The 9,706-nt window shown below is 39.1% G+C and overlaps 1 protein-coding gene and 1 long non-coding RNA gene across 2 annotated transcripts in view; one reads left to right on the forward strand and one right to left on the reverse strand.

Annotated features, from left to right (window-relative positions):
- Nucleotides 1-9,706, forward strand: part of NUP210L (nucleoporin 210 like) — a 34,991-nt gene that overhangs the window by 4,209 nt on the left and 21,076 nt on the right. The window contains exons 5-14 of the mRNA XM_006030955.3: nt 146-296; nt 1,241-1,373; nt 1,925-2,083; nt 2,628-2,696; nt 4,072-4,178; nt 4,972-5,112; nt 6,509-6,646; nt 7,701-7,856; nt 8,638-8,836; nt 9,181-9,326. Coding sequence (XP_006031017.1) covers nt 146-296; nt 1,241-1,373; nt 1,925-2,083; nt 2,628-2,696; nt 4,072-4,178; nt 4,972-5,112; nt 6,509-6,646; nt 7,701-7,856; nt 8,638-8,836; nt 9,181-9,326 — 1,399 coding nt within the window. The remainder of the gene's footprint in view (nt 1-145; nt 297-1,240; nt 1,374-1,924; nt 2,084-2,627; nt 2,697-4,071; nt 4,179-4,971; nt 5,113-6,508; nt 6,647-7,700; nt 7,857-8,637; nt 8,837-9,180; nt 9,327-9,706) is intronic.
- LOC112551466 overlaps nt 1,218-9,706 on the reverse strand; it is a 14,375-nt gene continuing 5,886 nt past the window's right edge. The window contains exons 2-3 of the long non-coding RNA XR_003095778.1: nt 1,937-2,088; nt 1,218-1,326 (exon numbers count right to left, since the gene is read on the reverse strand). This is a non-coding gene — a long non-coding RNA (uncharacterized LOC112551466). The remainder of the gene's footprint in view (nt 1,327-1,936; nt 2,089-9,706) is intronic.

Here is a 9,706-nt window from a genome sequence, read left to right on the forward strand (position 1 = left end):
ACATACCCTTTTTCCTCACATTTCTCTTCACACCATGTCATCCCATAATGTTTGTCCTTCAGTTACACTATCATTTTTACATGGATTAAAAATAGAACTTGAAACAATCACAGATAACTTTTTCTGTCTCATTTTGATTTTTCAGGATTTTAAAGTATTCAGAGGCAGAGTATTCTCCCCCAGACTATATTGTTGAGCTAGAAAGAGCAGAAAAACAAGGAGACAGGATTCTGGTTTCAGGAATCAAAACAGGCGCAGCAGTTGTAAAAGTCCGAATACAGGAACCAGTTTACAAGGTGAAGCCTTACTATGGATTTCCACCTTTAAAACAGAACTTGTAACTTGGGTTGCAGTTTTAGGCATTTCCTTGTTAAAACTGTTGTTTTCTTTAGCACCACCAACACTGTCATATATCTTTCAGAAGCTACCAGTAATGATACCATTCAGATTAATTTCCAGTCAGAAATTTGGAATTAAAAACTAAATTTGGCCAGCTTTGATAGTACAATATTAAAAAGGGGGGAAAATATCCTTAAAACTGCTTTGAAGGATCTAGTCTTCTACCAGTAATAAGTTATTTACAGATGCAGTTCTCATTAGGGTTAATGGAAGTCAGTTTATAAATCCCAAAAATCTATTATAGCCACCCCTGCTGAGTTGGAGAAGATGCTGTCAACTTCAGTCATATTTCTTCCTGAATGTTTGTTTTGTTTGCTCTTAGCACCAGCAACATCTAAGACAACTATAAATAAAAGATTAAATAAAAAAAATTTTTTTCAGTTGGCTACAGTGTTTGCTAACATTTGATGCATGGTCAGTTTCACTTTTATTTCCCCTAAGTGATGAAAATTTTACTTTTTTTTTTTCCCATTTCACATACCACTACCACCAAAAAGGAAAACATTTAAAAATAAGAACATGTGGTAGTAGAATCTCCTAAAACTGGTAAGGAGACACGGCAGACGTAATTCATTTAGCAAAAGATAAAAATATTGATACACACTGTGGTTCAAGCTGACTGCCCCTTTAAAAGAAAACTGCCATTCTATTGTGTCCACGTGTCAAAAGGTTCAGGAGGTAAGAGACCTTCTCCTGTTAGTGACTAAAATGTAGTGCTAAAGTAATATTAATTACAGTTGGCATTTTGGAGCCTCCTGCTGGTAAGTGATCCTCTTGCTGAAAAAATGACATTGTTGCCAGGTACTAATAGTAAGTTGCTTTTTTATTCTTCCTTCATTAGAAAATATCTGCTGCTCTGGTACGTCTGCTGGTTCTGGAGAATGTATTTCTTGTACCCTCCCATGATATTTATCTTCTGGTTGGAACCTACATCAAGTACAAAGTTGGTAAAATTGTACAGGGAAAGATTACAGGTAAAGTTGTTCTTTTAATGCCTCTGAGTTTACCAAAATCTTTACTAATCTTTCCTAAGTGAAATTGAAGCAGATAATTCACACAGGCAGTAATTTCACTTCCCATAGACCTATTCCTGACTACAGGAGGAACTATGGTTAAGCCTAAACCTATACTCACACAGTGTAAAAACTTTCCCTGTATGTTCCTTGTGATGGGCATCTTTTTTATAAAGACTAGCTCGGATGTCATTCTTAGTAGAGGATACTCTATAGAGTCTGGTGACTGTATTGTGTCTGGGGTAGTAGAAAAGTCAAACTCTGGATACTGGTTATGCTTGGGACTAACCAGCAGACGATATTGCTAAGATGTGTCTGTGTGCAAGCTTTGACACTGAGAGATATTAGGACTAACATACATGTACTTTAGTAACATTTCCTCTAGGCTCCTAACCTTGCAGCTCTTCTTTGACTGTTGTCATGAGATTGTATTCATGCCCTTCTAAAGGAAAAATCAATTGTGCACTGATGTGAAATATGCATTGTTTTGTACAGTAACTTATTCTTTGCAGAAGTGGATTTACCTCTTGAACATTATGAGCTTGAACTGCGTGATCAAATCATTGCAGCTGGTGGGTCTGACCATCTTCCAGTGGCTCAGCTGGATGTGAACACAGCCACTGTAACAGCAGTGCAGCTTGGACAGGTTAATCTTGTGTTTGTTCATAAAAGTATCCTTTAAAATAAAGCAAAAAACATAACGGTCTTCTTTATTTGTGTAGCCATTCTCTTTCCTGAGCAAGACCGAGCTGAATTCTAGTAAAGCCATACTTTAGATGGGTCAGATAAGCAAAGCAGATTAGTTGAAACCCTGTCCTGCAGTATCTCAGAATTCTGTGATATCTTGGGGCATTACCTGCACTCGAAGAAACAACTTGTCCTTCAGTACCTAACCATTACTTCTTCTAACTGGGTATGATGCATGCTCACTCTTCCACTTTAAAGTCAATGCTATTCATTCTTGGTAGCCAGTCAGCAAGCACTGTCACTCAGCTTGACATACTCAGCTCCTTTACCTCTGACTCTTCTGCGATGAGAATGAGTTGTCTATCCAGGTTCATGATCCAAATCTCAATTAAGTCAATTTAAAGACACCATTTGATATTGGTGGAAATTGGATAAGGCCCCAAGTTCCTACATTTGTTTTCAGTTTAAATAGCCTAAGGTTATGTGTCTTATTTAAAGACTAAATTCCTTCCTTATGCAAAAACTAAGATATCCACATGCGAGCTGCATCTGGACTTCCAAACTGTACTATCTATGTTGTAGAGGCTGCATTTTTAGGTAATTATTCAGAAGATGATAGTTTGATTTTAAACTCTTATTGCTTTGTGTTATTAATCAATAAAATGTTTGGTTTTTTTAAGAGACTAACTCATAGGACTGTACAGCTTGCATGGGGCTGCTTCTTACCTCCCCTGTGCAAAAACCTGTTCTCAGAATCTGGTGTAAATGTATAGGTCAGTTTGTTTGTTTAATATTATAATTTCTTCATATCAGTTGTAGGAAGGTTACAAGTTAAAGAAAATAGCCCCATGCTATTTCAAACTTGTTAGTTTTTATTTAACACATTTATTTTTGTTTTGCTTTCCCCTCCCCCCCCTTAACTCTTGCATGTTTGTTGTTGTTTTGTTGTGTGCCTCATTCATGGTTATTTTCAAACATTTTTTGTTTTGGAGGTTGAAGGGTATATGTTATGGCCAAACCCATTCTATATAGGTAGTAACATTACTTAGTTGAAGTATTTTGTATTTTTGGTTGGATACAGTAGGCCACTTCTTGCCCTGCTAGCTTTTCTGTACTCAAATGCTTACCTTGCTTTGCACATGACTGAGTTTAACTGATAGACAAAGTGATGTATGTCTAAATACACACATGGTTTGTGTGAGTACTTTTAAACCACATGTATGAAAGGCATGATGAAAAAGGAAGATCGTTCTTGCCGCTGGTTAGCCTCACATTGTAAAGAAATAAGTTCTGTTAGTAGAATGAATCCCAGGTCTTACTGAGTCAGATTATTTGAATTCTCCTCTTCCAGCAGAGGCTTGAAAATTAACGCTTGCATAGTCACAATGTAGAAATCTAGTTAGTGATCTCTAAACTTTAGAAGAGTTAATTGGACTAAAGAATAACAGTGCACGGGGGGCACCAGAAACAGAAAGAACAAGTCATAGTTGCCTCATAGATCATTTCACTGTTATGGTACATTAGCAAAAGTGGCTGGCTGCTTACTGCACTGTATTTTTTAAGTGTCTCAGGAGTTCAAGAAGTGTGGATAAGCGTCACTGGATAGTTCAGGAGATGGGAAATGGATCCTTTCCTTTTAGCTCATGAGTTCTAATAGAGAAGAGTTTCATAGTGGCCATAAATTATCACCACCTAATGGCTGTTTGTATCTATCCGTACCCTTATTGCCTTCGATAGAATTTATTACAGATTTCTTTCTAGCTCCTATAAATGGTGCAGAATAAAAGTGAGAAGCAATGCAGAAAAACTAATACTATCGTTGCCTGTACTTAATTTGTTTTGGAACTGAAAAAGATTATTCAGCCCTCAAAGCTGTTAATCTAGCACCTTTTACCAACATTCAGTTTACAAAATAAAACCCTTTTTTTAAAAAAATCCTTTTAACAAGCCACCTTTTTATGCTTTATTGCAGGTTTCACTATCCAACCAGGAGACAGATGGGTTCTAGAAGTCAGGGGAGTGTATACAATCACTGTTGAAGTATATGATAAAGCCAGCACCAAAGTTTATTTATCTGATGTAAGCATGTGTAAAGTTAAAAACTTGGGCAGCTGCCAAAGGGAAGCATCTGTTGTGCCATATCTCTTACACACCCTCAACAGCAATAATAAAAGAATTCATGTCCTTTCCAAGTTTACTGAAAACAGTTTATTCTTCAGATGTTTATGGCTGATAAATAATCTGGTCTCTAGAATTTAGCTTAGTGTACTTTTAGTTGGGAAAAGCATAAGTCTTATTTTAAAATTTAGATTACAGCCTTCATTTAGATGCTGTAGTTTTCCAGTAAATTAATTCCCCAGTATGTATTTCTTTATATTTAAAGTAGATTCAAAACTAAGGTAGTGGCTCTTATGAGAAAAGAAACAATAACTTATTAGTTACAGTCCAAGCTTGGGACTCAGATCACCATGTGACCTTGTGGAAGTCATTTAAACTTCTCCGAGTCTTAGTTTTAGTATTATTAACACGGTGGTGACAACATTTCCCTAACTTAGTGAGATTTATTGCAATAGTTATCCTTGCAGGCCATTTCTCTTAGGAAAAAATGACTTCAGTGCAGTACAGGAACCAAAATAAAATGATTGGTGCTTTCACTTGCCCAGCCATGTCCAGAATCAACTTCAAGCCATAGCTGTTCTGATAACCATGTTGGCTTCTGAACTGAGAAGGCATAACAGGTGCCTGGGTGATTGTGGGTGTGCCAAGTTCACTTATAGTATGTTTCAAAATCCTTCTGATAGGAAGTGGATTATGTTTTCTTAGGAAATGGATAGATCCTTCTCTGTTTTTTTTTTTTATTGTTGATTTACAGAACATAAGAATAACTCATCACTTTCCCATGGAATATCTTGAAGAGATAATGTCTTCTGCTAATGGTTCTTACCATACAGTTCAGGTCCTGAAAGGTGGCATCACAATAATAAAAGCTGCATTGACTTCTGTTCTTCTACAGGTAAGAGGTAAGGGTTGCAACATTCCCTTACCAGCAGCAGTCACTGAGGCCCTATGAGAGTACTGTTCACAAAAGAATAAATTGAACTGCTGCATGTTTCAAATTATGGAAGTTTTGCTTATGTACTATTTACTTTGGGTTGTAGCAGCATGTCCTCCATACATTTTTTTGTGGATGAACAACTTCTATATCTCCAGACAAGGTTCTTTGGGTAAATCTGATATCTTTTATTAGACCAACTTAAACAGTTGAGAGAGAAAATTTAAAGCAAACTTTCGGGTTTAAAAACCCTTCATCAGGCTGAGGAAGTTTCTGCAGTTGGTGTGTGCTCTTCCTGGATAGAATGAAAAGTAAAGAAGCCAGAGGCTTCTTGTCTGCCTATGTCCTTAGACCAACATGGCTACAACCTACACCCCTTCTACATCTCCAGGGATAATGGGCACTCCCTGACAGGAGAGTTTGATTTCCTCAGAGAAATGAGAATCTAAGGACTGGGGGAAGATAGCATGACAAATTGAACCAGGCAGTCTAGAGGATTAACAAGTTTCACTAAGCTGCTCATATGAGTGTGTGTGCTTATGCCATGACATCACCTATCTATTCTGAGTTCTGTAGAAGGAAGAAGCAGGAATAAGAGTGAAATAAATAAAAATATTTAGATTGCTTGTCAGAAAAAAACTTCAGACTGGGGACATCTGTTATACTACTTGGTAGTCTTGAAAGGCAAGTGGTGAAAGGTACATTGTTCAGGATTTTTCAGGTACCTTTCTGGATTAATCTTTGGAGCCACTTGGTTGTTTCTGTCCGGTTCTATTGCTGTTGCCTTTCAAATGGCTTTGAATGGTGAGAGGCACTGATGTAACAGTATCTTAGATTCTTGTACCCTTCTAAACTTAATACCTTAGCATAATTGAAATGCAAGTGCAAGAACTATTAGTGTTAGTTCATGATGCTTTATTTTGGTTTTGGCAGCAAGTGTGTGTCTGTGCAGAGCAGATGCATTAAAGTCTGCTTTTAGTGGTTATTTTCCTTTTTATGACCATAGTGGTGTCTTCCTTTTATAAATTTAAGTTTTGTCCTGCATTCTTTTGCTTGGTGAGTTTCTCAGTGGAATTAATATTTCTCTTCTAATTTTATGCTTAAGGCAAGACCCTGTGGGAACAACTGGAGATGATAATACTGTTGTTGGGGAATTTTGATTAAGCTTATCCAAAAAAACCCTTCAGTAGACTTCAGGCAGAACAGTGTTCCTCCTTTCAGACTTGTTTTTCAAGTAACTGCTAGGAAGTACAACCTGAAAGGAGGTGCTTTATTTAGCAGTTCAAGATCATTGACTGTCCCTTTTGTGACTGGGCCACTTAGCTAAAGATGACATTTCCTTGTTTTCTGTGTGCAGGATGGATCCGAGGCATACTTTCCTGCCCCAATTAGTCACGAACAGGAGGCAAGGGTTTACCTTCGAATCAAGCTGACACCCTCCTTCCTTGCTTTTCCACACCACCATATGGAAGTTTTGTATCGACATAGAGTTCAGGTGAAGTATACCGTGACATGGAAATTCATGAGTGCCTCCTTGATATGAGCAGGCAACGTTCTTTGGGTAGATGTGATATCTTTTATTAGACCAACTAAATAATTGGAAACAGTTCTTTGCAAGCTTTCAGGTACCAACACCCTTCCTCGGGCATTGGGAGACTGCTGCTGTCTGTGGTCGCCAAGGTAGAAAAGATATGATATGAGAGCCCCTTCCAGAAAAATGCTAATTAATAATATTTAGCTAATAGAGACCCTGTGAGCATTGTCAGTACGGAAGCAGGGGAAACATCAATCTGTTTTTCTTTGCTAGTCTAGTCTTGGGTTGGATTCTGTGTCTATTTAAATAAAGGGCAAAACCTCATTGAACACAGTGAAGCCAGGAGAAGACCCCATGCTAGGAACATGGTTGGCTGATCACTTTTTTAGGTCCCATCCCTGGTAGGATGAGTTTGCTCTTTAATTCCCTAAGCGTCACGCTTAACACTATACTGAGTGGCACCTCCGATTCCTCTAGCTTTTCTATGGGTCTGTTTCTTCTGTCATGTCTTTCTGTGCCCTTCATTGATCATACTCATCTATTTCAGCAGCACTTTTCTGTAATCTGGCAACACAGTCTTAACGTCTCTTTTATTTTTAAAAACTACTGTATACAGCGAAGAAGAGGTGAGACATTGCCCATCCCTACTTTACTGCTGCCTTTGCCACTCACTGACTTAACTGATAAATGATCTTTTTATGTCTCACTTTTATCAAACTGTAAAATGAGTTAAGTAATGTTCCTTAGTTGGTAGTGGTGGTGGGGACTCATGAGACTTAATAAATGTTTGTAAAGTGGTTTTAGTTTCTCAGATGAAAGGAGCTGTGGAATGCTGTTATTATGGTATTACTTCACTTAATATTTTTCACTGTGGGATTGTTATTCCAAACCACATCTGTGCAAGCTCACATTTTGCTAAAGTAACACCAACGCATATAATCATCCTCCTCTTTCTAGGGCTTTGGTTGGTTGTAATTTGCACCGCTTACTTTTTCTGTCTTATGTTCATCCATAGGTGGAGGGAGGCAGCGGCAATTTCACATGGACCTCTTCCAATCAGAGTGTAGTCACAGTCACCATAAAAGGAGTAGTGACAGCAGGGCTGGTTGGGGGGCAGAGCACAGTGCAGGCCAGAGATGTGCAGAATCCCTTCCATTATGGAGAAATTCAGGTAAGTACTTCCCTGATGTTTTTCAGTGGCAAGGGTGCTCCTTATCCAGATTTGGAAATCTAAGACTCATCTTGAGCAATGTTGGTGCCAGGCTACTGCCTAAAAACGCTGGGCTTGATTCTCTTCTCACTTGGGGGCAGGACATGCAAACAACTAACTGTGCAGTAAATGTGCATCAGCTGCTGCAGAGCAGTTGCCTGTGTGCCTGATCTTACTGGGGTAAATGAAAGGTAGCACACTGCAGCATTCCCTTGCAGTGAAGGAGGGGTCAAATAGCATAGGTTAGCTTTCATTTGCCACAGGGTGAGACTTTATAGTGCACCCAGTGCTCTGCTATAATTATCGGAGTGCAGTGAGCACGCTATAAAATCTCACCATTAGTAATCCTGTGGGCACTTGTTCACGTGCTGTTGTCCTTCAAGTGCAGTTCTTTGTGTCAGGGATGTTACTTCTGACTAGCTCAAGCTATTTGTTAAGCACAGACATTCAGTGAACATTTCTATGCTGACCTATATGTTAGTGTACCTGGGGCTGTATATTAACTATAAAAAAAAATCCAACTAAAACTTCTAGATTTGCAAAGTAAATTTTGCTCAAGTGAGTAGACTGCAAATAGGAATCTAGCTGCCAAGTCAGGTGTGGACTCCATTTTCAATGCTTTGACTGCTTAAGTTTTTTTCCTGAAGCTGAAATGCTTGATTATAACACAGTTTTAATCCAGGGTGAACTAGCCCTTGGTACTTTGCTGTCAGGGCCTCTTTACCGAACTTTGCCAATCCAGGTGTATGTGCTGAGGCCAACGAAGATGGAGTTTTTGCCATTTCATGCAGACATTGAAATTGGACAAGTTTTAGAAGCTCCACTCATGATGTACTACATAGACAGAGAGACGAGGGAGACCATTGCTTTTACTGACTGTTCCCTGCTAGAGCTGGACATAAGCATGGATAAGCAAGGCATCTTCACCCCTGCTGAAGAAGGTAAAGTAGCGGAGCTCCAAGTCTAATTGCTTTTTAAAAAGCAGTTTGCAAAATGCACTTTATATATTTTCCAAAGTACTGCCCTCCCCCCTTTCCTTTCCCTCTGCCTCCCCATTCACTAGTATTGCATCAGTCACCACAAAGACCAATCAGAGGGATAACTGCTATGTCAGTTTCTGGTGCAACACTATATAATTTGATTCTTCCAACAGCTGACGGGGATGGGACAATTAGATAGAAGGTAGGTCTGGTACACACTTAAAAAATGGAGAAGTGAGAGATTCCATTTCAGCTCTGCTTGTCAATGACATAAAGCATGCTGCAAAAGTTCTTTTGTCTTACAGGCGTTCAGAAACCTGGCCAGAGATTTTGCTCCAGCATCCAGTTAGCTGCAAAGGCATTGGGACATACTTTAGTGACAGTGAGTGCTACCATGTACCAGGAATATTTTGAAGCCAGTGCTACGTTTGCTACTTATGAGCCTCTCAAGGTGAGAAAGTGCTCCACTTTCATCCCCTTCTACCTGAAGCACTACTGTAATTCTGTTTCTGTGTTCCTTGTATCTTGGCTTCTGTAGTGAGCCTGGTGATGGTAGTGAGGCAGCAACCATAGTGCATGCTTTCCTGCAGTTGTGGGCTGCCTGCTCATATCCATGTTGCTGTGGAACTGCAGTAAGAGGGTGTTGTCCTGGGCTTGTAGTGAAGGGGTCTGGGATTTGGGACTTCAAGGGTCTATTCTCAGCTATGTTGCTGACTAGCTAGGTAACATTATGGTAGTCACTTTACGCCATTCTACTGGGGAGCTGTGCAGCATTGTTAATTAATATTTGTCAAGTTTTAAACAGGAAGTTTAAGATATATTGTCCTGCTG

This window comes from Alligator sinensis, unplaced genomic scaffold, assembly GCF_000455745.1.
Source record: "Alligator sinensis unplaced genomic scaffold, ASM45574v1 scaffold1165_1, whole genome shotgun sequence".
Taxonomy (NCBI): domain Eukaryota; kingdom Metazoa; phylum Chordata; order Crocodylia; family Alligatoridae; genus Alligator; species Alligator sinensis.